At 45.6% G+C, this 27,612-nt stretch overlaps 1 protein-coding gene across 5 annotated transcripts in view; it reads right to left on the bottom strand.

Moving 5' to 3' along the window:
- Positions 1 to 352: 352 nt before the first annotated feature.
- Positions 353 to 27,612, bottom strand: part of LOC135831091 (collagen alpha-2(I) chain-like) — a 62,352-nt gene continuing 35,092 nt past the window's right edge. For all 5 annotated transcript variants that reach the window (XM_065343347.1, XM_065343348.1, XM_065343351.1 and 2 more), the window contains 48 exons: positions 26,823 to 26,876; positions 25,933 to 26,076; positions 25,322 to 25,420; positions 24,832 to 24,885; positions 24,455 to 24,499; positions 23,547 to 23,600; positions 22,883 to 22,981; positions 22,482 to 22,535; positions 21,945 to 21,998; positions 21,619 to 21,726; positions 21,061 to 21,105; positions 20,571 to 20,669; positions 20,041 to 20,094; positions 19,776 to 19,829; positions 19,200 to 19,253; positions 18,474 to 18,581; positions 18,151 to 18,195; positions 17,628 to 17,672; positions 17,309 to 17,362; positions 16,765 to 16,818; positions 16,272 to 16,325; positions 15,181 to 15,234; positions 14,624 to 14,677; positions 14,367 to 14,420; positions 13,757 to 13,810; positions 13,126 to 13,179; positions 12,635 to 12,688; positions 11,599 to 11,652; positions 10,917 to 10,970; positions 10,535 to 10,588; positions 10,065 to 10,118; positions 9,442 to 9,495; positions 8,900 to 8,953; positions 8,447 to 8,500; positions 7,794 to 7,847; positions 7,461 to 7,514; positions 7,018 to 7,125; positions 6,575 to 6,682; positions 6,174 to 6,227; positions 5,702 to 5,809; positions 5,292 to 5,345; positions 4,775 to 4,810; positions 3,736 to 3,771; positions 3,131 to 3,193; positions 2,702 to 2,870; positions 2,107 to 2,207; positions 1,664 to 1,825; positions 353 to 1,372 (listed from right to left, as the gene is read on the bottom strand). In XM_065343347.1, the coding sequence (XP_065199419.1) occupies positions 1,247 to 1,372; positions 1,664 to 1,825; positions 2,107 to 2,207; positions 2,702 to 2,870; positions 3,131 to 3,193; positions 3,736 to 3,771; positions 4,775 to 4,810; positions 5,292 to 5,345; positions 5,702 to 5,809; positions 6,174 to 6,227; positions 6,575 to 6,682; positions 7,018 to 7,125; positions 7,461 to 7,514; positions 7,794 to 7,847; positions 8,447 to 8,500; positions 8,900 to 8,953; positions 9,442 to 9,495; positions 10,065 to 10,118; positions 10,535 to 10,588; positions 10,917 to 10,970; positions 11,599 to 11,652; positions 12,635 to 12,688; positions 13,126 to 13,179; positions 13,757 to 13,810; positions 14,367 to 14,420; positions 14,624 to 14,677; positions 15,181 to 15,234; positions 16,272 to 16,325; positions 16,765 to 16,818; positions 17,309 to 17,362; positions 17,628 to 17,672; positions 18,151 to 18,195; positions 18,474 to 18,581; positions 19,200 to 19,253; positions 19,776 to 19,829; positions 20,041 to 20,094; positions 20,571 to 20,669; positions 21,061 to 21,105; positions 21,619 to 21,726; positions 21,945 to 21,998; positions 22,482 to 22,535; positions 22,883 to 22,981; positions 23,547 to 23,600; positions 24,455 to 24,499; positions 24,832 to 24,885; positions 25,322 to 25,420; positions 25,933 to 26,076; positions 26,823 to 26,876 (3,366 nt within the window). In that variant the 3' untranslated portion in view covers positions 353 to 1,246. The remainder of the gene's footprint in view (positions 1,373 to 1,663; positions 1,826 to 2,106; positions 2,208 to 2,701; positions 2,871 to 3,130; positions 3,194 to 3,735; positions 3,772 to 4,774; positions 4,811 to 5,291; positions 5,346 to 5,701; positions 5,810 to 6,173; positions 6,228 to 6,574; positions 6,683 to 7,017; positions 7,126 to 7,460; positions 7,515 to 7,793; positions 7,848 to 8,446; positions 8,501 to 8,899; positions 8,954 to 9,441; positions 9,496 to 10,064; positions 10,119 to 10,534; positions 10,589 to 10,916; positions 10,971 to 11,598; positions 11,653 to 12,634; positions 12,689 to 13,125; positions 13,180 to 13,756; positions 13,811 to 14,366; positions 14,421 to 14,623; positions 14,678 to 15,180; positions 15,235 to 16,271; positions 16,326 to 16,764; positions 16,819 to 17,308; positions 17,363 to 17,627; positions 17,673 to 18,150; positions 18,196 to 18,473; positions 18,582 to 19,199; positions 19,254 to 19,775; positions 19,830 to 20,040; positions 20,095 to 20,570; positions 20,670 to 21,060; positions 21,106 to 21,618; positions 21,727 to 21,944; positions 21,999 to 22,481; positions 22,536 to 22,882; positions 22,982 to 23,546; positions 23,601 to 24,454; positions 24,500 to 24,831; positions 24,886 to 25,321; positions 25,421 to 25,932; positions 26,077 to 26,822; positions 26,877 to 27,612) is intronic.

Here is a 27,612-nt window from a genome sequence, read left to right as displayed (position 1 = left end):
AAACAAACATACAGAGAGACTCATAAAGAGGTACAGATAAACACATGCAGAGAGACAAGAAGAGAGACCCACACATAAAGTGACCCAAACCGAGAGAGAGAGAGAGAGAGAGAGAGAGAGAGAGAGAGAGAGAGAGAGAGAGAGAGAGAGCGAGAGAGAGAGAGCTTACGATTAGTTCGTATGACCGTGTACTTATCGGAGTCATTACTACTCGGCCTGACCGGCTGGTTATAGCTGTTTCGAGTCGCCAGTTGTGGCCAGTCTTGTAAGTTCCACGTAACCATGGCGACGTCATGTTCACCGTGCAAACGTTTGAGTACGACTCCCTGGTCTAAACTAAACCAACGGCGTACACGTTTCCAAATTCTGATTTTCGTTCAGAAATTAGCGACAAATAGTAGCGGATCAAAGCAATAGCCGACAAGCAGAGGACAAAAAAAAGCACAGAGGAGATGATAGGAGCAGATTGACGCCAATGCCAAAACAATGGCATCTTTTGTACTATGGCTACGCTGTTAGTTGTAGGACATTTAAGCCATGAGAAGTATTAAACAGGGAATACAGTCAGCCACCATCGATCTCTTAGGTATATTACAAATTGAGATGGCCAATGTTGAGCATGATCAGATTAGGTTCTTCCTACAAAAGCAATAAGTAGAAACTGTGGCAGGTAGTTGGTTAGGACCTGATGAGTACGAGACACAAACAATGGCACCGGGATAGTCCTCGGTGCGAAGCAGAGCGAGCTCAGTGGAGCCAGATTTTCTCGATGACGGGATGCGGACATGTGTGTTCGTGTGCGAATATGTGCATATGAGACAGCAGGAGTGTTCATAGATGCTTTCACGGATGATCCTGATACCGATGGATACGCTCTAGGAGTTCATGAAAGACCTGACTGGATGTATGCGGGTGCATGGGTGAAGACGTGAGAGTTTGCAGTTCGGGTGGATGAGTGGACAGTACTGTTTGTGCGTGCATAGTTATTTGAGAGAGTGCCGGTGTATTGTATGCGTGAGCATGTGAGGGAGAGCGAGTGTGCCCGGGAACAAGTTAAATCAGGTCAAGATAACTGTGTGATGCCAGGCTAGCCGGGGAGCTGCCCAAAGCTGCAATGCGGATTGCGGCTGTGTGGGTGGCTCCAGCGACTGCAAACAACAGGTGTTCCGTGTTCACTTCTCGGTTGAAGCTACTAAAGGTTCTAGAGCGGTTTGAGGTGGTTGCGCAGTGAGTCAGCTGTTTCAACTCAATGGAAGCAATAGCGGTCACAAAGAGCTGTTGCCGTGTTGTCATCGGGACAGACTGTGTCGAGTCCAAAGTCCAGCACCGGGAACATGCTGGCGTCTCCGGCAAGATCGAACGAGAGTGTGTTCTACAACAAGGACAGCACAGACAGACGGGAAAGCAATCAAAAAGATGTTCACATCCCATATCACGGCAACCATAACGTCACGTGCGGGGACTTCTGTGGCCCCAGTGCATGTGGCTTCCAAAAAATTTCAGCATTTCAAATGTCACAAAAGATGAAAATCACTGCAAAACATTTAATGCTTATCAGAAACCTGTGAGAATGGACACAATAGGAGGAAACCGTGATGCTCTAGTGTGATTCGAACGAAAACACAAGCTACTCATCTCCGGCTTTCATACTACAATAACTGACCTCCGATGTGCTGAAGTCAACAGCTCCAGCCTCCAGGGTGGACTCATCAGCCATCTTCAGCTTCAGCTGTGTGCCAATTGGTGGTCTGCTCGAGCACTTAATGTTGCATCTGGCGTTTCCAAGACAACCACACTGCGTGTATGGCATGGTGGTAGTCGCATTCTGCAGTTGTTCAAAACGAGACAGAAGATGCAGGAAACTTCAGAACCTTTGGAGCCTCAAAAGGAAAAAAATAGACTGCAAAGTGTGTAGTGCTGGAGTTACCACTTTGAGAATATCAGGCAGTTTAACATCCATGAGGAGAGGAGATAATTCGGTGCAGAAATGAAGTGCACTTCTGGTTCTAGTTCATGATATTCCTTGCCAAAAAACTCCGTGAAGTCCAAATTTGAAATTGCAAAAAAACACCAAGCGGAAAATTTCTTGTCACAAATGTTACCCACCTCATGAGAATAGAAGATGCAAGTTTCGTCAATATCCTTGTTGCACTCTGTCAGTATGGCATCTGATTTGCTTGACAGAGCAGGATTAGTGTAATAGTACCCTGTACGAACACATGAGAGATTCAGGTTGCAATAGAGATTGAGAGAGAACGTGAGTGTGTGTTTCTGTCACTATGTGCATGTGTGTGTGTGTGTGTGTGTGTGTGTCACTGTGTGCATGTGCACGTGTGTGTGTGTGTGTGTGTGTGTGTGTGTGTGTGCGTGCGCATGCGTGCATGCAGTTACAAACGTGCACAATAAAATTGGTAAAAATCCTGCCTCCCATCATTCAGTTACAACATAAGCACCTGGTTTGGGCTCCTTTGCCATCAGCTTCATCAAGCTATCTACTCGTAAGCACATCTATCATGTAAGCAGTGCAAATCGACACTGGACAATGAACGTGTATGTCGTCAATGCAGCCGCTGGCAGTATTCTCCAGTGAGAAAGGCAGGTTAGCAGAACACTCTGAAGTGGAGAAATGCAGAAGAAAGGCTGGGGGCCGGCGAAGCGTTCTCGTGCAAAAAGCCACCGATCACACCGAGTTTGTCCTCACCTGAGCTATAGTGAGGATAGTCCTGGAACAGGTCGTAGCAGCATCGAACTGGGCAGCTGGCACTACCATTGGGCGTGAAGAAGCAGGAGAAGTCGTCGACAACCTGGTCAAACTCTTGGTCCACGCTGGCGTAGTTTGTGCTACCACCCTTGCCTTTGGTGGATGGTCCCTGGGAAAATGGGGTAAAAAGAAATTTATCAAATTATCAACATGCTCACCAGGCACAGGAGAAAAGTATTGAAGTACATACTAGGGTTGCAGAAGTAGTGACAGCAGCAACATATTGCTGCCAATACACTGTACAAGCACATTTCATAATGTGTTGTGCTCAGTTGCAGCATTGCCACCAATACAGGAAAGCCAAGATACAAAGTAGCGACAGCAGTTACTTAGAGATTTCTGGTATTGCAGAAAAGCGCCACAACTCACTGATGATGTTCCCTTGCCCTTGTCGGACACGATCCAGCCATCACCGGGCGGGCCAGTTTGTCCCTGTAGAAACACACACAGACAGAATGCTTAGGTTTGCGAATCTCTCCGGGTATACCTCGGTAGGGAAATATTCCAATGCAGTCTACCTATACTACAGTTCTTCAGGAGTATTCGAAAAGGAAATTCGAAGTTTGAAATCAGCGCTAGACCTTGCGTACATAATTTCCCTAGCCAATACAGCTATACGGAGGTTAGCAGATTACTCATCCACTCGTTGATTGATATTGGTTCGTTACATCAGACTATAACTCATGAAAATTGACTTGGAGGAATTCTGTGGAACTGAGTGTTGAGGAAAATTCAGAAAATATTCTAGCATCCAGGTGCTTCAGTTGCAGGCAGATGCATTAGGTGCTTCAGTTGCAGGTTGCAGGCAGGCAGATGCATTACGCCTTTCAACTGTTTTGTTTACAGGCTGCCTAGACTTTTGCTGTGATCTTGAGCTGCAACATTCTTTGGTATTGCACATTTTGTGAGCTTGAGGAACAAAATGGTTCTGGGCAATTGTGATGCGCTGTCATATCAACAGTTCTTATTCTTACCCTAGGGCCTTGTAGTCCGGGATCTCCATCAGAACCCTATATTCAGGTGGGACAAATCAAACATACGAAGGCATAGGCATGTCAATGAAGGTGCGAGCAGAAAATATTTTGCATAGACCCACACAGACACACACAGACGCACATACACGCACAGACATGCACAGACACACACACATACAGACACACCACACACTCAGACACACAGACACACAGACACACATACACACACACACACTAGTATGTGCACACAAGTGTGAACACACCCATGAACACAATGCACACGTACGTTCACCGTACACACACACACACACACACACACACACACACACACGCACACACGCACACATATGGTGGTTTAGCGTGTGCGCTAAGCCCTGTTAACGAACGTGGAGCATCTACCACTCATACTTAGTCTGATGATCATGCATCTGATTATGATGTCATTGCTATACATGCGCATGCGCAGCGCGCGCCACTCTCCCACGCATGCATTCCAAATCTTGCTTTAGAGAGAGAGAAGGAGAAAATAGACTCCTTTGTCACTTTTGCTTTCTGACGACTTGACTGTTCACTGGTTTGTCCGTCAGTGTCAATTTCCCCTTCCCTCCCAACCCCATTCGACTGGGGATCACTATCTCTCCGTCACTGTCACCATAATTTCCTCAATAACAGTGTCAGTACAACTCTTGTCAATATACTTATATCGGGTGAGGGCAGTCTATCTCCGCAGCTGGCTCATTTCAATCACTACCGGTCGCAGCTCCTGCCCACGGCAGGCCGACCGTCTCTCGTTCACACTCTGTGTGCTCCAGGTCACAGCTCCTGCGCAGAGCAGGCCGACCTGTCTGTCTCTCTCTCTCACACACACTATGTGTGCACCGGGTCACAGCTCCTGCGCAGAGCAGGCCGACCTGTCTTTCTCATGCACGCCAGCTGCTCCGCCCAATATCCCTGATATGCCAACCAGAAAACAATGTGTTCTGAGCCGGGTGCATGCCTGTATGTGGAGAGTGCGTTAATGTATTGTGTGGTAACCTACCGGTGCTCCGCGCATGCCATCTACACCTGCCATGCCCTGTAACCAACAAAGAAGTAGCATTGTAGATAACAGCACAATGAGAGTAGAAAACAGAAATTCAAGATACGAGTCATGATTTTCAGGATGGACACACAAACAATGTTCTGCAATCAGTCGTCTGGTTGGTCACTGGACAAAATCCACAACAAAGAGTTTCAAATTTGTAAACATCTGCTATTTCAAACACCCGCCTCCAAGGTTCTTCATATGATGCATGTAGCTGCTCAATTGTAACAAAGTAATGTGGACAGTACCATGAACATCCCACTGCCGTGTAATCCAATTATACCTGGTATCCAGGTGTCTACACATCGTGTTATGTCCCCTTACAGACTAACGTACATTCTCTAGTTTGATCATTACGGTCTCACAAATGATCTCGGACTCCAAAATCGAAGTTCCTTGGTAAGGTGAAATAACAACAATCAAACCGGAGTATGTGCAAAACAATGATAGCAACCATTTTAGTGCTACTTACGTCGGCTCCATCTGGCCCGTTTGGTCCAGCTTGTCCGAGAGGGCCGGTGGCTCCCTGGGAAGGAACAGGACAGGACAAAAACACAGTAATGGATGAGCTAGTCAGTAAGTGCCTACCATACACGACTACTATATCAAGCATGGCATGCAGTTCAAATAACATTTGGAAAATCCGCAACTAGTTTCAAGCTATCATCATCCACGTTATGCTGATTCATTTTTTGTCTTCCCTGTTCGAACGGTTCTTCACATAACTGCTTGTGATCGGTAGCTACACACATCAAGAACTTCCATTGTGTCCTACACAGTCCATAGATGAAGAACTGCTCAATCAGGGGGCCGGGCGGGGGGGGGGGGGCAAGAACTATATCGTCGGGTAAGGAGGAACACGTTTGGAAAAGAAGAACTTACCCTCTCTCCCTTGGGACCACCTAGGCCATCACCGCCTCGTTCACCAGAGGGTCCTTGTAGACCCTCGGCTCCGGACTCACCACGGTCACCCTCAGCACCAATCTCTCCCTGAGACAAAGAACAATCCACCAACCAGTGAGTATTGAGCAACATGATACCTATACAAACTATTATTTCTCTTCGACCGGTCATTGATCACTGATTTCCACCAGACAGTAGTCTTCTTACCCTGGCTTTAGTGAATGCATATTCACAGAGTATGTTATTGGATTCACTAGGCCGCTAACAGATAATCAAAGAGGTGAGCTATTTCATTTATCTACAGGCAGCAACTCCCCTTAAATGTACATTAAAAGACTGATCAAGCGAGAGGAACAAAAACGGAAGGACTGAGTGAGTTCACGGGCACTGCCGCATCTGTACTAAAGTAACATGAAAGATTGGCAACAAAAAAAGCAAATTGCAATCTTACCGGGTTTCCATTGTCACCTCTCTCTCCAGGAGCTCCGTCTTCACCTTGGCGGCCCTGTGAGTTACAGAGCACACATACCATCACTTGCATAAATACAGCAGTTTGGGATGGAAAAGTAGAGGAACTGGGAAAATAGTCTTAACTGGTTTTACATCAACGATAGAAGAATTGACGTGTTGTTTGTTGGACACACACGCATATATATATACACAATCACGCACACGTAAACACACATACATACACCCACACACACACACACATACACACACACATACACACACACACACACACACACACACACATGCACATACACGCCCCCCATGCACACACGCGCATGCATACACATGCACACAGAGGCAAATATCCTTGATCGTGGTTTGAAGCACGGAAGTAAGGCCTACCGGGAATCCGGACGATCCGGAGCTTCCAGGTGCACCGCGGCCACCAGATTCACCAGGAGCACCATTGTCACCGTCTTGACCATTTGAGCCGTCACGTCCAGGTTGACCCTAGGGTAGCATAGTAAACACAGGTAATCAAGTCATGTACACGTGGGCATACATTCAAGGAACCACTTCCGTACACCTTGATATAGTTCCATTGACACCATGATGTGATTTTCACCAGCATGGCCTGGCACAATTCAATGGGAAGTGCATATCTTTTCAAGTAGGGTCCAGAAGAAGGATAATTTGATATTGGCAGGGACGGCTGTTGCGTACACCTCTTCGTAGACTACCAGCCTTTAGGTATTTATAAAGATGAGCCAATATTTAGCATCATTTATTGCTATGCTTGGGACCATTAAGCTCATTTCACCTCACAACTATTGTAATAAACTTACGGTGGGACCTGGTGGACCGACGATGCCGTCTGGTCCGGCTGGGCCAGAGGGACCCTGCTCTCCAGATTTGCCAGGGACTCCAGCCATGCCGAGACTTCCAGCAAGACCCTGTACATCAGAAAAAAGGACAGACATAATACTTATATTCATAGGTTGAGGAAATGGAAAAGGGAGAATATGTGGAGATAGTAATTTGCAACGGAACATCAGTGCAGATCCATGGAGCCGTTACACAAATTTCCATAAAGCTATTCATATAGCTGCCATGCAGGCTGGAATATGAGGAGTTGTTGATTGAAAAAGCACGTATCGGGTTTTCAACGGCATGCCACATTCAAAGGTCTTTGTAGCGCCTGCAAATGAAGTTAGGATCGGGTTGTATGGCACGTAGACTGTACCACAATCTTCGAACTATGATCAGCTTGTCTAAATTCCATACTTACTCTTGGTCCAACTGGGCCAGGTATTCCAACGGTGCCTTCAAATCCAGGAGGACCCTGAAGAACAGAGTGATGACACAGTCATTATACTTTAAGAATGCAATTGGTAGTTGCATAATGAAACATAGTTTCTGACAAAATTAAGGTTGTGCCGCTTCCTGGCCGTTTAGTTGGATAAAAAGGTTTGCTTTTTCGGAAAAAAACAAACAAAAACATCAGTGCTCATCGGCATTTCCAATACTCGCTATTGATATCATCTCTTTACTCTCAGTAGCTGTGAAACCAAAGTTGTTATATGAGGCTATTGGAATGTTTGCATGTGCATGGCAAGCATACCACTTTGCCTCTGCGTCCGGGCTCCCCAGCTTTGCCAGCTTCACCAGCTTCACCCTGTGCATCAGCAGAAGCAATCAAGAGAAGGCCTCAGTCAGACATTGTTTATCAGTTGAGGATGTCGAACACCCATCAGTTAAAGATGTCGAAAAGGCAAAACAGTCTGAAGAACAAATGTACTGTCCTCACCAGGACTCCATTCCAATCAGGGTAATTTGCTACACTATAGGCTAGAGATGCTCTAACCATGCAGCTGTGGTTGAGCCACTATGCCTTGCTTGAAAAGTTGAACCTGGCATGTACACAGTGTACTGTGGTCAGTTGCAGTTCATGTAATGAGTGGTTCAGTGTGTATTTAGATGAGCTGAGTATAGCATTGAGGTACCCAAATTCATCCCATAGTATTCATGTAGACCAAGCAAAGAAATCCTGCAGTGAAATTCATCCAGACCCAGAGGACTTTGAAAACCTTGTCTGAGAACACACACACACACACACACACACACACACACACACACACACGCACACGCACACGCACACGCACACACACACACACACACACACACACACACACACACACACACACACACACACACACACACACACACACACAGGCACAGGCACACACACGCACTACCATGAGCTTTGGAACTTACAGCGCGTCCACGGACACCTCTGCTGCCCTTAGCCCCAGCGGAGCCAGTTGCTCCCTGAACATTCAAAGAATCACAACGCGCACAGTTGAAGTCAACCATTACAGCATCAAACAACGAGCAGAATTCCTTAGGCTGTGCCAATGTCTCCACAACCATAGGCACTGCTGACAAATATCCGCTTTCTCACTGCCATAATTTTAGATTTTAGATTTGATCAAGGAAATGTTATGTCCATCAACGAATATCACGGTACATTGTACCAGGAGTAACCGCAGAGTACTGGTCATGACGCAAAGGGATGGAGTAGCCTTTCACCTGTAGCCAAGTAGTGCCGGTCTGATGTGCATAGTCATCGTTGCATGGACCCCAGTACATGATACGTTTAATGCAAGTTTTGTACTGGCCGAACAGACAATGCTAATCTAATGGCCGATACTCAGGCTACAAACTTACTTGTGGGCCTGTGGATCCATCGGCGCCTGAGTCACCAGCACGTCCAACCATACCCTGTGAAGCGGCAGCGAAAGTATTTATAAAGGACAGGATCACAAACGAGTTGTACGTGAAGTTCAGATAAAAGTCCGGTAAGACCAGACAACTGACAAACTCTGCGGCAGAATGCACTAACAAAGTGAACTTTGCTTCATTTAGACAAGGTGATATTCTCTTCTAGAAGACTAAATTGCTTCATGTCGAGCTTCTAAAATGCAATTTTTGTGAGGACTCACAATTCAACGGGGACGACAAAGGAGATTGTGAAGTTATCAATACCAGAGGAAGTGATGAGGGAGAGAGAAAAATACATAACAGACTACGTGATGGGCATCAAGTGGGAGAGACCCTGTGGCACTGACAGAGAAAGACAGAGAGAGAGAGAGAGAGAGAGAGAGATAGAGAGAGATAGATAGATAGATAGAGAGAGAGAGAGAGAGAGAGAGAGAGAGAGAGAGAGAGAGAGAGATGTCCACAGCGTAACACCTCTCAGCCGTACTTACGCGATTGCCATCTTGTCCGTCATTTCCCATCAGTCCGTCTCGGCCACGTGCACCCTATTCAACAGGAGTAAACCAGGAAGGCGTTTGAACTGTCACCAGGTATTCCGGTTTGATAGTATTAATTTTAATGACAAAGGACATATGTGCACCAGTTTATTTAGGGTTAGAAGCGAGGTTGGTGTCCCCCATCTAGGGCTAATGGACATGTGCCGAGGAGAAAAGAATTGCAGGCATGTGCCTTCAAACTCCTTTACCTCAATCCTGTTCTATCACGGCTTAGGAACTATCACAAAAATTATGCAAATCGCTGCGTTGTAGGTGAAAATTCTTACAAAACTACCGGAGAGTAAGTACACTGATGTACGTGTGCGTTCCAAAAATGGAGCCACCGGAAATGGACTAAAGTTACTCAGAACTTACATGTAGTAGACTTGTAGACTAACATACTTCAGTATCTATATCTATATCTATATCTATATCTATATCTATATCTATATCTATATCTATATCTATATCTATATCTATATCTATATCTATATCTATATCTATATCTATATCGTGATGATGCATGACACACATTGCCGGCAGGTTAAACAAACAGATTGTGTCTGGTTGCAACTTACCTTGGCGCCGGTCTGACCAGTAAAACCGGAATTTCCCATGGCTCCAACTTCACCCTACACAGAGAAAATCAGTGACACCAGGCAATAATTCCACCATATCTTCACGTTCCAAAAACTGAACTTTTTGAAATCAAGATTGTTCACGTACTATTCACGGTACAACTGTATTCTAAACTAAATAATATATCAATTTTCTTGTTTGCTGCTGCTCATGGCACTGATTATGAAGACTGATGTTTTGCAATGCTTCATTGGATTTGCCAGTACGCATGCAGTGGCTAGTGTGCTCTTTGTGCAATTTCGTCTTCCTCAAATCAAAATCTATTTATCCACAGTATACAATGTACCGTGATTTGCAAAAAGTAGTGGTGACAAGGGAACGAATGGACAAAAAGATGCATGGCACCGATGCACACTTGCAGCAGGCTTGCAGGATATTGACAATACTTTGCCTCACTAGGCTGTCTTACCTTGACTCCCTTTTCACCCTTGTTACCGTCCCGTCCATCACCTCCTCTGGGTCCCTGGCACGCAAACAAGAAAAGATGTGTGCTCATACTTGGTGAATTATTGCTATAGTGTGATGCTGGGCCAGGCCCAAGAAATTGTTGAACTGGAAGTGGAATTGGAAATTGTTGAACTGGAACTGGAAGTGACTTGTGCGGCGGAGAGACCAAGCGCGAGCGTTCGGATCGATTAAAGTAATGTGAAAATGACTGCAATGGAGCTTGTGAATCTTTAGATAAGCTTGAAATCAAGTATTAATGCAACCATAATGCAAAAGGCAAATTTGAATTGTGGCTATTCTTGTTCGTGATTTGGTGCATGCTTTGTTGCTAAGAGTATACTTACAGGTGGTCCACGGGGTCCGCTAACACCTGATGCGCCGAGACCTCCATTTCTTCCCTACACAGAGACGACACAGTAAGCATATGTGCAAGGGAAACGGTTGAATTTGCAACAACAAATACCTCTGTACATGTGCGGGAACACACACACACAACTAGGGAAGAACACGCATGCATGCATGCACACACAGACACACTTGAAGTTCAAATACGTTCAGCTCGGGACCTTAGGACATATGAATCGGCTGTCGATTTGGTTGACTGGCTGTGAGAGTTCTCTAAATTCCATCTTGTCTATTTCGTACATTGTTATGTTCCCTGTGACAACCACACAAAGTACATTCCGGCAGAAATTGATTATGGGAGTTTCGAGCTTCGGTTTAACAGTGTAATGCCAGGGACCTTCCCTTCCTCAAGGTAGCAAATACCTCAGCTCTCGGCCCCTCACACAACACCAACTTCACAGCAAAATGTGCCAATGCCTGTAAAATGTGACAGTACTTTCAGCAAACAGATTATGAAGTTAAAGAGGTACGTGTGCATATGCGTACCTCGAAGTATTACAAAGAGTTCATTATTAGAGCATGTAATGATGTATACAAGCTGAAAAATGTTACTGGTCAAGGTAGGAAAGATGAAGGAATCACAAAATTTAGAGAATTGCATGCTGCTTTTTCGTCACTTACACCTGGGCCACGATCTCCACGGACTCCCTTCTCTCCGTTTGAACCACCGCTTCCCTACAGCACAAAGAATATCACATGAAATTAAATAGTATACACATGCATCCTATCAGGAAATCATCATGAGGCATGATCATGATCAAAGCTCATCATGAGGCATGATCACCATCAAAGCTCATTACTCAAAGTAAATTGTATTCAGTGTACGGTATCCACTGAAACAACTACCGCAATGTAAGTGTACTACTGCAGGACGACCCGAGTACACAGCTGAGCTTTGACGGGATGACAACGTACTCAGCCTACAACAAACTCATTCTGCTGCGTGATAAGCGCCGCCCAATTGTTGACCAGCATAGGGTGTACATGGTATGTGTGTGTATGTGTGTGTGTGTGTGGGGGGGGGGGGGTATAGTGAGGGCTTTGCCCCACCGCCCGTCTGGTGTCACAGCAAGTGGTCGTGTCAAAGTCTGAAGAAATTCCTAAACAGTCTCCATTGAGATTTCCTGCACAGTGGCTTTGCAGCAGAGCATCATTGGCCACTACAGAAGGTCGCTGGTTAAGTCCTGTTGATGATAGCCAATTTTTCTTCAGACAAGTTGTTCCCTTTACAACTTCCTCAAACCTCAATCAAATGTGTTAACTGCACACATCCGTTTTTTCCATAAAAATATCCGGATATGCGAGGGAACCGGATAATCAAACACACATACTGTATGTATGCATCCTATATGGTGTAAATCGGTAACTAACGATTTTCTTCCGGATGGCGAGGGATCTGGATAAAAGAGGAGCGGATAAGCGAGGTCAGACTGTACTTTTATTGATTGGATGTGTACAAAGCACTGTACACATGTCAAAATGGCCATCGGTTAAATCTTCCGACTAAGCCATGCCACACACACGGGGGGCTAGAGTATCTATGGGAAAGGCCCGGAGAGAAAACAAAGAAGGGGAACAGAAGACTACAGCTCAGCTGCCCCTATCTTTGAAACTGAAAACAAACAAACAAACAATTAGTTGTGCCAATAATACTTACTAGACTTCCTTCGGGACCAATTGCACCTTTAGCGCCGCTGTCACCCTTTGGACCCTGTTGCGCACATGCAGACAATGATGGGAAAAGTAGCCAGTTAGAAATTGATTTCAAGCTGATGCAAATGTTCAGCTCTGTTGCATTATAATACTACCTGGCTAATAGCGAAAGAGACGTATTGGAGCTCCCTAACAAAGAAAGTAAGCAGGCAACAAATCCGAGTGTGATGCCTTTCTAGTTTTGAAGTGTATCCTAAACATTCTCAAGAAGAAAACTGGCACGAAATGGCTGATATCAGTAGATGCAATGCATTAGATAGCATAAGATGCTGAAAGGCAGTGGAGCTTATTGCCTTCTTTGTCAGAATCATCACACTGATAATACGTAAGGATACTCAATCATTTGTTCCCATCCACTGCAAGTAGATTTTGATAAGCAAAATTTAGAAGGCCAAATTACTTCACCGAGATATGATTAACTACCAATCAACTCACTCTCTCTCCGCGCTGTCCATTTTCACCATTTCTGCCGTCGAAGCCAGGTTCACCCTGTGAAAGAGTAATGCATACCAAACATCACCATTATGTTCAGCAAACTGTAAAGTCCGGCCCATCGCCTTCCTCTATCAGGCATTGGGGCAAAGGAAATACCCGTTCGTCCGAGAGTGGTGGCCACATGGACTTCAATCAAAATCATTGACCTGTTTTTTTTCCATTTGAATAAGCAGATCATATTATGATAGTATAATTATGAGTGGTTCTTATATACATTCCTGGCATATTTGCTCATTCTTTCCTTCGCTACATCTTTCACCCAGAAAAGTCAAAGGGTGCCCAGGGAAACACGCCTGTGTCCAATCATTGACTACATCAGTAGGAATGAGTCGTGAATCAGGGCCGGGTACTGCATTATTAGGAATGTGGAGAGTGAATTCAGTGCCGGGACAAGCACAATGTCTTTCCCCGATCTAGTATCAGAGTGAAAGGAAATGTTCAGGGTGAAAGGAAATGTTCAGGGTCGTTTCTTCTTGTGTGGAAAATCGTAGCCGGCTGTTTTGATAAGAGCTTCATGGTATACATGCAGGTGGTGAGTGGTTAGCTAAGTCAAGCATGAAGGAGTACTTACCGCAGGTCCTTGTTGTCCTTCAAGTCCGGCACTGCCTGGTGTACCTGGGCCTCCCTACACAAAAAATGAGCAAACCAGCCAAACATACGCTCGGCATTGTCAAGTCTTTTACTCGGCTCATTTTTCCTCAACTGACCCTTATAATTATTAAAAGTCAATATTTGATGATACTGCTATAATTATAATACCAAGATTCCATAACCCCAAGAGTGTGCAACTCTGTGCATGGGAATTCGCGCGGCAGAATTCCAATATTACGTCAAAATGGCGTACACGTTCGTTGGGCTTGTACTACTCCCTGGTTCCAAGCACTGCGGAATGCGAAGTTTTGTCCTCTGTGCCTCAACGGCATGACGTAATGTTGAAATTCCGCCGCACAGTGGGCCTACATCAGCCCGACCCCAGTTGCTTACTCTTGGGGTTATGGACTCTTGATAATACTAACACTGAAGAAACACATTTCCAATAAATTGTGAAAATGATCAAACCTAGCACAGGCTGAGCTAGCAAGATACATGAAGCAGATGAATGACGATTATGTGGTCTTAGCCCTTTGAAGACAATTGATTGTGGTAGAAGTATAGCCCCGTGGGCTCTGTAGCAAACATACTCGTGGTCCTCTTTGTCCTTCTGGGCCGGCTTGTCCTGCATCTCCACCGTTGCCCTGCAACAGAACGGAAGAAAATGACAGCATTGACACAGCTCTCATTTTTAGTCCCAGTTACTCCACACTAGTTACAAGCAGGAGAAAGAACGGTTTAATACCCGCAGGGGTAGGCTTTTCGCACAGCCGAAGTTTCGAGATTGCGCGGCATTTGTGAGAGACAGCCTTGCAATTGTACCTGTCGTTCAGGCAATGAGACTTACAGGTGCGCCAGGATTTCCTGGTAGTCCTTTGATACCGTTTTCACCAGGATTGCCCTGTTAGTGACAGAGGTGAGAGAGTAAGCACAACACACACCTTTTAAAACAAGTGTAAGTCCAAGCGGGTGGCCATACAAGGTACGTTATCTGTATCAATGGATGTGCACGTGCGCGCGCCGCACACACACAGGCATGCGCGCGGGCACACACACTCATATACCGCCCTAGGGAACATACTCATTGCCAAAGGCAATAATGAGCAATGCTATGTTAGTGACACAAGTAATAATTGTAATGTATGCTCACACTTGCATGCACATAGGTCAAGACACACACACACACACACACACACACACACACACACACACACACACACACACACACACACACACACACACACACACACACACACACACACACACACACACACACACATAGAGACATACAGACACATACTGAGGTCTCCACTTCAACATAGACTTGGCAATGCACAGGTAGTACACACAGCAACCAGTCTGGACCTGAAGGAGGCATCATACAGTCAGGGTAGGATTACTTACAGCGGGACCATCCGGACCTTGTACTCCGTTTCTGCCTGGATCGCCTTGGACTCCCTACAACATGAAGAAAAGTGAGTGAAATTAAAATCAACATGATGCACGGCACAGTGCATTTGATAAAAGTGAGAATTTCTGACACCGTTAATCACAACAGAAAAGTATTACCGATATTATACTCAGAAACACAGAGTGTGATAAGCAGTCTAGTGACTAGTTGCTCCATTGCCTGTCATTGCCAGGGCCTGTATTTGCAACAGCTCAGCGTCATGTGCGAGGTACTGGACAAGAACGGCAGGGGCGTCGGAAGCGGTACGACTGGTACGGCTCGAACCGTACCACTTTTGGCTCCAGGTGGTCCACGCGGAACGTCCAGATCTGGTGTAAAAAATTGGGGTATCGAGTTTGTACATGACCACGCATGATCGTGAGCCGCGATCCGTCACCGGTGCACCAGTCAGGTCACTGCACCGTGTAACACGTGACTAGACTGTCGACTACGGATCTGCATGGCATGTATGCGTCATGACTCGTAGTCGGTCTCTTTGTTATCCTTAATGACTTCGTACCTTCGGAAGCCCTCTGAGAGAGGTATTTTGAGTGTTTTTTGGAAAAAAAATCCCGGAGGAGGTTTCCCCCGCACCCCCTCCGACTGTCGAGCCCTACCACTTTCTACCTCTTTCCGACGCCCCTGAACGGTTTACCTACCACAGGCCCGAGCAATGTGATTACAGCACAAGACCTGTCCTGTGTTTTCCATAGACTATTAAAAACGCCCCGTGGGTGCTGGACAAGTACTGTACTTGTGCAAAGAATGCGCCTTGGAGGTTCAGCTAGTGTTCTTATTAAGCATGTGAAGTGTTGTCATTGGTCTAGTGTATTCAGAGAGCACAGCTTGCTGTCCCTATGGAAACAGCTTGCTGTCCCTATGGAAACCATCTAGAACACCCCCCCCCCTGGCTTGGATGCTAGCTATCGTAGACTTCATCACCAATCCAACGTTTCACCAAGAACCGTACCATGTAGTGGCAGAACAGGGGGATGCAGCGGCAGAACAGGGGATGTACAGATCACTGGCTGCTAGCAATACTCACTTGAGCTCCTTGTGCACCATCTCCGCCTTGACTGCCTTCTGGACCGACGGGTCCCTGCAATTGACAATGTATCACAGGTCAAATTTCAGCATGACACAAAATTAATGTTAGTGCACTGCAGAATAGTTTTGGGAAGGTTTGAATACGCCCGCTCATTCCCAGTTATAGTGGTGTGGATGTGCAGTCATTGAAAGCAGAAACAATAGAACAACTAAAGTAGAACAGGCACAGCGGCCCTGGATATTTCAAACATACTTTTCACAGTGCATCGCAGTCAATTTAGTTCCTCGGCTGTGAGGTACCGATTGTTAAGTAAATCCATGTTGTACTGAATTTTCACTGCAGTCAGAGACCAATGTACCTAGCCGGTTGTATCATATAAACCCATTCCGGTGCTTGACATGCTTGAGGCTGATCTAGCTGTATTTCGAAGTATCTTCAATCAAGTTGTACACACAGTGTAGGAGAACTCAACAGATAGCATGTTACTTACAAGAGGACCTTGATTGCCTTGGTCTCCCTGCGGGCCATCAGCACCTTGAAGACCCTGCAACATTCAACACACAGCAGCAGCAGATGGACCACTTGAGTTATGCGCATTATCATGCCATATGTGTGTGTGTGTGTGTGTGTGTGTGTGTGTGTGTGTGTGTGTCACTAAGTTATTTGAGTCATCATGGGCCCAACACAGCATTGGGTATATTTTCTGTACTGCTCCAGTCTGCAAACTGGCTGATAGGCATACATTCCAGATTCCGATTGACGTCAGTCTGAGCTTCATACGTGTACAAGTACCGTATTTCCCCGAACATAAGTTGCACCTTTGTACACAAAAAATCGAGGGTAAAAAAGGGGTGCGACGTACAATCGAGCATGACTTACTACTGAAGTCAATATATCAAAACGGCTCAAACCTGAAAGTGGGGGTGCGACTTATAATCGGGGAAATACGGCACTTACAAAAGAAAAATACAGCAAGTGCCTCCGTAGATGTGTCTATCATATCAAGCCGCGTTTAGAAAGGGTGGGTTCCTTACCTGGGCGCCATTCTCTCCAGGTCGTCCTTGTGGTCCACCTGGTCCTGTTGCACCCTAAAACCGGGGCAAGAGGTAAACATGACACAAGTGATATTAAGTAAACATAATCGATCAACATCTGACGGAGATAAGGACATAACATGTTGAACGTGTCTAGCAATTGTTAGAAACTGCTTGCACATGTCCACCATGATATACAATGCACATGTCCACCATGATAAACGAGTACTTCTACAGATTCATCGTTTTGTTTCCATCGTGGCTTTCTTCCCTGTTTCCTGGTTTACCATGTTCTCCACAGCAACAAAGAAGAACTTACCTGGGCACCGTTCAGTCCAGTGAAAGCGTCGTTTCCGGGAAGTCCCTGTGATGAGGCACACGAATAACGCAGCATGTAGGTTTTAGTGCAAAGCTAACACTTGTGTGGGAGAAAATACATCTCGTACACATCGTGGACATTGATCTCACATTGCATGGCACTGCGGACCATTAAAATCATTAAAAGGAAGATTACGCAGATATCTAGCTATGAAAATGTGTCAAAGTTGCCTGCCCTAGTGCAACGCTCACTGTGTTTATTGCAGTCTGACTGTTTATTGCAGTCCGACTGACTGTGATGTTTTGAGCCAGTTTAAACATGTTTTGCCGTTCGTTAGACTTCATTGCGTTCGGTTCGGCCAGTATCTGTGAGCTCCACTGACGAGATCTTACAAGATCGAACCAGCTAGCTGTCCGGAGATTGAGTAACATAACTATGAGAATGATGCATTTCTCTCGGCACTGAACGATAAGTCCTTTACAAGTATTCGCCATGGCCAGGTTGAAAGATACTAGGAACCTACCCGCTCTCCCTTCACTCCTCTGCGTCCATTAGCACCGGAATTTCCCTGCACGAGAAACAAAGAAAGGAGAAGCAAGTAGTGAGTGGAATGGTCGACTTGGAAGAAAATGAAAATGAAGGTTACATCAACCGTTTTCTATAAATGGCTTTGGCATCACCTGGAAATCGAATGCCACTCAATAATATGCGCATACACACACACACACACACACACACACACACACACACACATCGGTGCATCCACGATTCGACACGGAGGCGTCAGCACAACCTCCTCATTGCTTGCAATCACACAACTCAAGTTGTACACCTAACAAACCATACTTTGTAGCCTTGGGGTCCTTGAGAGCCAGTGTCACCTGCGAGTCCATTCTCACCAGGTCCTCCGGGATTTCCAGAAGCACCAGGAAGACCCTTGAGACCGGATTCTCCCTTAAGGTAAGGACATGAACAAAAAAAACACATTTAAAATTAATTGGCTGTTTCCTAACAAGTCGTGAAGTCGCTACCACCTATTCGTACTGTTTGCATATATATAATTATAAAGAGTTCAATGCAAGAAGCTTTGTAACTTGCAGGAGTGTCTTCATTGCTATTCTTATGTCATCTTACAGCAGCGGTGCCGCAGCAAATGACACCATCATCTCCTACCAAGCTCACTGAGACACAATTACAGATATAATTCAAGCAAAGCTATGAGGTCGATCATCGGATGGGGTGCTTAACTTGGCTTTCAAAACTTTCGCCATATATTCAAGGAAGAGCTCCGTGCCTGGCCTCCCATTCTAAATCTGAAGAAACTTATGACAAAGTGGATATACTGAGCCCATGGCAACACTGTCTGAATCTACAGCATAAAGACTCATAGGAAAGTCTGTGATAACTAAAGAAAGTCTGTGATGACTTGGCATCATCTCAGCAAATTGCATTTTTGATTGGGATTCACTGGTTTCAGGTTGGCGGAACCCTGTGTGCAAAACCCTTCCCATAGACTGAGCACAACCCTGTGAAATACCTTCCTACAGACAGCGCACAACACTGTGGACTTACAGATGGGCCAGCTGCACCAGGGTCACCGACTAGACCAGCGTCACCCTTCTTGCCCTGAACACACACAAACAAACGACAGCAGCAAAAGTTAGACACCTGTTTGACTTCGGCTCTATTTTACTAGACCGAGATGCCCAGTACCAACATGTTGCCACCAAAGCAAAACACTGACTATCGACTCATACAAACATGCTGCACGAAGCGAAGAAAAAAGGTTATGAACAGTTCTGGAAGCGGCTTTAAGCTTGTCTTTATTGCACATCGGCACTGTATTACAGTGCGAGGGTATAACACACAAAACAGGATCGACAAAAGCACGTTTTGGTTAGTCCTTCATACGTTGTGTAAGATATGGCGAATACATTATGACTCCCTGACCAGTTAACATAGGTTGGTGGCCAAGCAGTCGGTCCGGTCATGGCCCGAGCAACCGGACAGTGGTTCCGTCGCCCCTGCAAAATTATGGTTGTGCTGCTAAGCTGGTGATGTCAAGTGTGGGCACCATGAACTCTATGACATGTCCTGGTGACAGGATTCAGCCCGGTTCAGGCTTAGGTGTATTTCAGAGTTACTCACCTTGTCGCCGTTTCGTCCATTGCGTCCATTGGTTCCGTCTGCTCCAGGGTCACCCTGAATACATGGTACAAAGCAACATAGAATTTAGCTAGTCCCTGTGCTACATTTCACTTTTCAATGAGACACATTTCTAAACAAATTTTGAAGTCAAAATTTCCTCAGCAACCAGAACATGCATGATAGAGAGAAGATATAAGACTTTTAACTTAAAAGTTGGATACCGTGACACACACCAAGCAAAGATAACATTGACAGTACACCGTACCCTGACTCCTTGCTCGCCTGTTGGTCCAGATGGGCCAGCTTCACCTCGTCTGCCCTGGATGACACGGAGAACAAGAGCACACTCTCTCTCTACTTATCATGAAAGATGCACTATAACTGTTAGCAGAGGGTGAGAAAGAAACGGAACTTAAGAGTCTCTGATAGCACTGTGCTTAACGCCATGTCAAATGCCCAAGGGTCACGCATCCGCTGTACATGTAATTGCAATGCTAATAGACTGAAGCAGCGTATATTGTACAGAGCGCAGTGTATGTAAAAAGCAGCCGCACCGTACTTGTTTGCACTGGCAGTTTATGGGAAATAGCTTCACATTGTAATTGACAGCACCGGGACTGTGTGGAATGTGGCCAACACAATACCTGCCAAATTGTTGACACTAGCAGAGCTCTGTTACAGGTCTTCCATGTGTGCCAACTGTTGTCACTACTCACAAGCTGTAGTACAAAGCCCTGCTAGAAAAGCACGATGGGACTAGACTAAGAAGTTGAATGTTGATCGACATGGCCTTACCAGGGATCCAGGTCCACCAGGTCTTCCATCTTTGCCGTCAATGCCTGGAACTCCATGTCGACCTTGGGAGCCTGGTTCACCGTCACGACCAGGAGGGCCCTGAAAAAGAGGCATGGAACATGAAATAATAAGTAAGAGACTTTGATTGACACCTGCTTGCCTCTGGAGAACCCTGTAGACATGTAGTACAGCCCAGTAGTGTTATGAGTGATGTGCTGGATTATTGCAAATGAAGGAAAAATACAATTGTGTGTGTAGTGCATTTGGGACCACAAATCATCATGCAAAGAACTGGAAATGTTTGAAGAAGCTTCAATCTCAGGTTCAACCAGCTAGTTTTGCGGAGATTGCGCACAGAGCGATCCTGGACACATCAGCGTATCACACAGCAACATTGTACTAAAGCCCGCAGCAAGAAGGAGATATGAAAGCAGGCTGTTATCTGTGGCTGTATACACATCACAATATGGCATGAACGATGGACACGTACTTGTCTGCCGGGACGTCCAGATGGTCCATCACTGCCACGTGCACCCTACAGCGTTCAATCGGCAAAGTACACACAATGAGATGAAAAGCATGAGTCAAGTACTCAAGTACTCAATAAGCACAGACCAGCATGACGCACAAACTATGGACACTGGGTAGTTCAATTAGTCCAGGACATCAACTTTGATTCTAACCTAATTGTAGATATGCTCTAGTTACCACACAACAAAGTCTCAGCACAACATGAACATGCTTCAGCACAGCGTGGTCTCAGCACAAAGTTTGTGAGACTCATTCTCTTACGTCTATAGTATGGAGGTTTTACTGGTCCCTGCCTGTACTTAGCTATGCTGGTAGGTTGGACTGGGCAAGCGTCAGTCACGGGAAGGTGGTACAGTTGCAAGGTATTGGTGTTTTGTAGTTTTGGGCGTACAGCATGATGCTTTGACTCAATCAAAGGAAACCTCCTGTAGCAGGAACGTTACTTGCATAAATGGCCATCTGAATCATCTTCTAACACATGTAGATGGTAACATGATCAGCTAAAGTCTGGCCTCACCTGCCTGCCCTTGACGCCAGAGTCACCAGGTGCACCTTGGTGGCCAGTTGAACCCTTGTGGCCAGTTGGTCCTGCTTCGCCAGTTGTTCCCACCAGGCCTTCGAGTCCCTGTGGATGGCAACATGTCAAATACGTAAATCACAACAGGATCAAGTTGTGAGGGGTTACACGCTTCCATGAATTACAAAGTCACAATAGTGAGACATATCATTATGTGCTTCGCAAATCTTCGGAAAAAGCAAAATGGAGAATAGCATAATGTTCTATACACACCACATGTATTGAAGTGTAACAATGATCTCTTTCCATCATGCCCATAACCTCACCGTCATTCCAACAGCTCCAATGCGGCCGACACGTCCTGGACTTCCGTCGGCGCCCTTCAAAAATCAAACAGTCAGAAAGTGGTGTGATTTAGGGGGAGGGGGAAGGGGGAGGGGGCAATTGCAGAAAAATAGTCATAATCATGACTGGCCAGTTCGGCACGGTATTGCAATTCGAAAGGATGTGCGAGGAAATAATGTACGGGAGATGGAGATCTAACATTTCTTACAGAGTGTGCACAATGGAGCTCATGATAATCTGAAGCAAAGGGAGAGTAATGTTGTACTTCAAGTACCTGCTTCATGAGAGCAACAATGTTACAGTTGAGAATAGCAAAATGTAGGAAGCGGCCGGGAGTGCCAAGATGCACACAGACACACACACACACACACATTCACACACACGCACACATACACACACTCACATACGCGCACACACATTGGACTCTCTACTTCACAATCCATTTAGCAATTACTATCAGCTTGACGTGTATAGTGATCTGCTAGGCATGGAAATCTGCTAAGGGAGAAAAGTCATACCTTGGCTCCTAGAGGTCCGGGTAGTCCAGTTTCTCCAGAGAGTCCTTCAGGACCCTACGTAGAGCAAGCAGAACGCAATACCAAATCACTGATAAACTAGTCTATATCAGTGCTCAGCAAATGAGACTTGGCTATGATTACACCAAGAACCTGGCCATTCAGTTGTGCAAGTGCAATGTAAAATAGTTCTAAAATTGTTCCATAAGCAGTAGGTGGAAGAGTATCCTCAATTGTACTCTGCTACCCCAAAATTCTCTTGCCACCTAATACCAAAATACATGATATGTAAAAGAAGAGCAAGTTTGCCCATTTGCTTTCTCGATCTCATCAATATCCCCCGTATACAGAATTGGATGAGACTTGGTTAATTCCATGAATGCTGCACTATACCAGAAACTTACTTGTGGGCCTCTGTCACCCAGAGGACCCTTGGCGCCAGAACCTCCAGTCCTGCCACGCTCGCCCTTACGTCCATTGATGCCATCATAACCGGGTCCTCCCTGCGGCAATAACGGTGTGAAGAATATGAGCGAGATCATTATGCAGTTTCTTTACAAAGAGGAGAGCCATTATCGGAATCTGGTGTGTTTCCAGAGCACAATGCTGCATCTCATCAGTACACTAGACAGGGCCAAAGACCTATTTACGGGCAATACTATTGCAAAAATCATTGTCGCACTATTTAAAATAATATGTGTTTCAAGGCTCTGCCAGCATAGCACTACATGTACATGAACTTAAGGCAGACAGACTGGTACATGTACATGTAGGTGTAGATGTTTGAACTGGTATGCACGTGACTGCCACCTAGTCAGCTGGTTGGTACTGTATCAACTCAAATAGGAGTGTGCGCTTCTCGTGGGCTGAATATTTGAAGTAAACGGGTCTTGCAATGTGGCTGCCCGCAGCCAACCCTACACTAGTTGCTGATGTGAGGTGTGAGAAAGAAGCAAGACTCACCAGTCCCGAGAGCACTTGATTTTAATTATCTGCTTACCACTCTCTGAGGAAATCATGGAGACTGGTACTAGGTAACTATGGTGACCATGGTGCAAGGTAACCTACCTGTACGCCTTGTGATCCTCGTTCTCCGGCCGTTCCAGATTCTCCTTTCGTTCCCTGCAAAAGAACAAAGCTCAATATTGGCTACACTCGTACTGGAAAACCATAAATACACGTTGTACAATTCATATACAAGTATCCTAAGTTAGTGTGAATGCATTGCGAGAGTTGGCAATCTCGGAGGGCCGGCTGTGAGGTTTTGGAGACGATGGTGGGCAGGACAGTGCCCTTGTAATTGTATTTTCCTGGTTTTTTTGGTTTTTGTTTTTTGGTTTTGTTTCTCTTTTTTTTGCGTTTTTTTCACACATACAATTGTTTTCATTTTTTGGTGTTGTGTTCTAATCATACGCCATGCCACTGTCAATTGTATTCTGTTTGCCCGTAAAAGAGGCTCGGTCACACCTAGCCAACAGCTAAGTTAGTGGTTGCTTCAACAACAACATTTAGGTGGGATGCAAACTTTGCAGCACTGCACAAGTGACGTTATCTGCTGCCCTATACATCGCATGCATGCACATGTGTGCTGTACAGGGGAATGAAAGTATACCCGGGTGTACACATGGGGCGACATATGTATCGAGTTTTAATTGACCCTGCAATAGACAGTGTCAACACATGAAGGGAGGCACATAATCCAAGCATACACTTCTCTTCTGTACGGGTGCTCACATCACATTGCTACCAATGCATCCTCCAATAGTGTCTATTTTAGCTATACATGTTCATGTTCATATTATGACCGGGATGCACACTGGGGCTTGCCAGCAATTGCTACAGAAAAGCTGCCAGCACTGGCGAGCGAGCGAGAGAGAGAGAGAGAGAGAGAGAGAGAGAGAGAGAGAGAGAGAGAGAGAGAGAGAGAGAGAGAGAGAGAGAGAGAGAGAGAGAGGATGGCCTGCGGGCCGACTTACGGGATCGCCAGCTGGTCCCGATGAGCCACCTGTTCCAGGGAGTCCCTATTCATTGAAGCAGAGCAGGACGTAAATCTAATAATGCTTCACTCTTCGAACAGAATCGATTATGCATGCCAATGGTCTCAGCTCATGATACATCAATACTCACCAGTCACCACAAAGTGGTTCGAGAGGCTCCTGATCAGGCCATTTCAGCCAACAACATGCAATTTCAGTCTCCCTTGTATTGCAAATCCAGCAAATTGAAACTCTGTCAATGCAATATGAGCAGCCGCGTCTTAAAACTCATGGCAACGATAATCCGGAAATATGCCGTTGTGGCAGCAAGGCTGAGAGTTGTAAAGAAAAGAGATCATGCGAAAAGAATTGCTTACCACCAAGCCTTGAAGACCCTTACGGCCTGGGTCGCCATCACGGCCATTTCTGCCCTAACCACAAAACATATGCAACAGAATTGGCAAAGAACGGATTAGACAGACCCTGGATGCCTTAATGAAGAGGCTTCAACGCAATATCAGTTAAGTTAGCGATCACAGAAGTTTCCTCTGTTAGGTTTACAGCATCCAGATGCAGTTTTCACTATACCCAAACCATGCACATGATTGTATCTTTCTAAAATCAAACTTATGATTGCACACTGGATTCCCAATACTAATCTATTGAACGTGACAGGTAGCCAGGAGGAGAATTCAACTGAGAAAACCAAGCGTGGTCTGAAGCCCTGAACGGGATAACCAGAAAATGAGCATATGATATGGACATGCCACCAATTCGGCGTGAGCAACTGAATGATGGCTGAACGGAAATTCCGATCACGGCCAGGCAAACCGGACATGCTCAACATCGATCCACTCTGCGACGTACCCTAATTCCTGAGAAGCCAATAGGTCCGGCGCCGCCCTTTTCGCCCTTGATGCCTCTGGAGCCGACTGGGCCACCTGCTCCGGGCAGGCCAGTGTCACCCTAGCACAACAGAATAATTCACACAATCCTATCATGCGGCTGTAGCCTAGAGACTGCCAGTTATAGTGTTGTCTGAGTGCAGGGATAAACTATTCTACCGTATTCTGAGAATATTGGAATGCACACTGCTAACACGATTATTTCAGTTGCATGTACAAAACTGATGACCCACAATGGAAACCCTGAACATAACCCCTAAAGAACTTCAAGATAATATTATGTATTATATTGTTTCTACAAGTAAGTTGTCACAATAGACAAGAATACGCACCACCTGTATTCAAGAATGACCTTGGAAGATACCGACTTTGGATCAATGCCAATACGGAGCCTGTTGTTTGTATAATTATTGCGTTAATAATACGGCTTGAACGGTCAAGCACTGAGGTGGAGCTGTACTGTAACACAATGATATCTATAATACAGGTACCCTCAACTCCGTATTGGGTCGAACGGCTTCCAGCAATCCCATGAGGGCTGATTCCTAAAAATGACACGCGCACCCAACTAACCTGTCGGCCTGGGTTGCCAGCGCGACCAGGTCCTCCACGTGTTCCCGCAGCACCTGGGGCACCGCGGGCACCTAGTGGTCCAGGAAGGCCATCTTGGCCGTCGGATCCCTGCTTTCCGTTGCGTCCCATGTCTCCTGTTGATCCCTAAACTCCAAGTCAAAACGCAAGAACAAAAACGTGTGCATGTGCACGTGAACAAACACACATGCACACGTCCACACCGCACACGTTGGAAGAAAGGATACACTTCAAGAAAGGATAAACTTCAAGAAAGGATAAACTTCAAGAAAGGATAAACTTCAAGAAAGGATAAACTTCAAGAAAGGATAAACTTCAAGAAAGGATAAACTTCAAGAAAGGATAAACTTCAAGAAAGGATAAACTTCAAGAAAGGATAAACTTCAAGAAAGGATAAACTTCAGAGGTTCAGTTTAAAACCCCGAATGTTGTTTTATTGTTTAAATCTAAAGTTCAAGTTGAAGTACTCGTAACTCTCCGTCTCCCTCTCCCAGTTAGTCTCTCTGTTGTGAACACGATATTATGTTTGAAATTGTGGACATGGTTTATCAGCAGGGCGAAACTCATCGAAATACTAAATCTAAAGAAACGTTCTTCGCAGGGAAGCTCACCATGGGATTGGGGAATGTGAGTATGGATGTGATTCTTCACAATGGCTATACAACTCCCCTACTTACTCCTGCTTAGAAGCAAGCACACGGGGCGCAGGGTAACTACAGGGGAAACAATGTGCGGGAGACGGGGACCCGGCGCATTCATAATCTACCTTAGCGAGACTTCTACACATAGCAGTGGACAGAAGATAAACCATGCAGGTAGGCATGCAGGCATGTTGATGATAATCTGTAATGGATGCCTATGCTAGTGCTGACCTTCTGTCCGTCATATCCATTGTTGCCTTGTTTGCCAGTATGTCCGCGACGACCCTGCATAGGGAAACATTTACAATTCGACACAGGCAGAACACCTCCAGATTTTCACCTTGCAATTTCAGTGTACTTGCACTACACTACAGTAGAGAGAACGAGTTTCACGGTTTTTTTTAAAATATGCACAACCATCAGGGAACTGGATAGTGAAAACAGGTAACTTCAACATAAAAGGAGAGCTAGGCGAGGTGGTGAAAGCATTGGCAAGTACTGTAGCACAAACTGGGCATTCATGTATCACCGGTGGTAAGGCCGTGAGCTGGGCAGTGTTCAGAAAACGGTACTAAAATTGTACGAGCTTGACTCAAACTTGTACAATTTTAGTAATTAATATTTGAGTGCTAAAGTTCTCGCTCCCGAGGAGCAGGGAGCGAGAAATTTGAAATGTATCACAGGTGACGGTGGTGTGTGTGTATGTAGGGGTGGGGTGGTAAGTGCTAAAACCACACAAGGAGTGCACCAGCATGGGTGCAGGTGGCATGACTGCGAAAGACTACCATTTTCACATGCCGCATCATGGGGAAAAAGTTGCCAAGATAGACCTTGTTTCCAAGATTACACTTAGAGATGAGCTCCAACCTTTTTGTTAGTAAGTCAGGTTTCACCAGTTGAAACAGACCGCACGACTTCTATACTAGTACACTTCTAGCAGTGAAATGTAGCGCCCAGCTCTCCTCGTGACCGACCTGTAGTATGCTGCGACAAATGCCGCAGTGTCAGACACAGTCCAACA

This window comes from Sycon ciliatum, chromosome 1 (assembly GCF_964019385.1).
Source record: "Sycon ciliatum chromosome 1, ocSycCili1.1, whole genome shotgun sequence".
Taxonomy (NCBI): Eukaryota; Metazoa; Porifera; class Calcarea; order Leucosolenida; family Sycettidae; genus Sycon; species Sycon ciliatum.
Note: the sequence above shows the minus strand (reverse complement) of the source record. Positions and strands in the feature narration are given on the sequence as shown.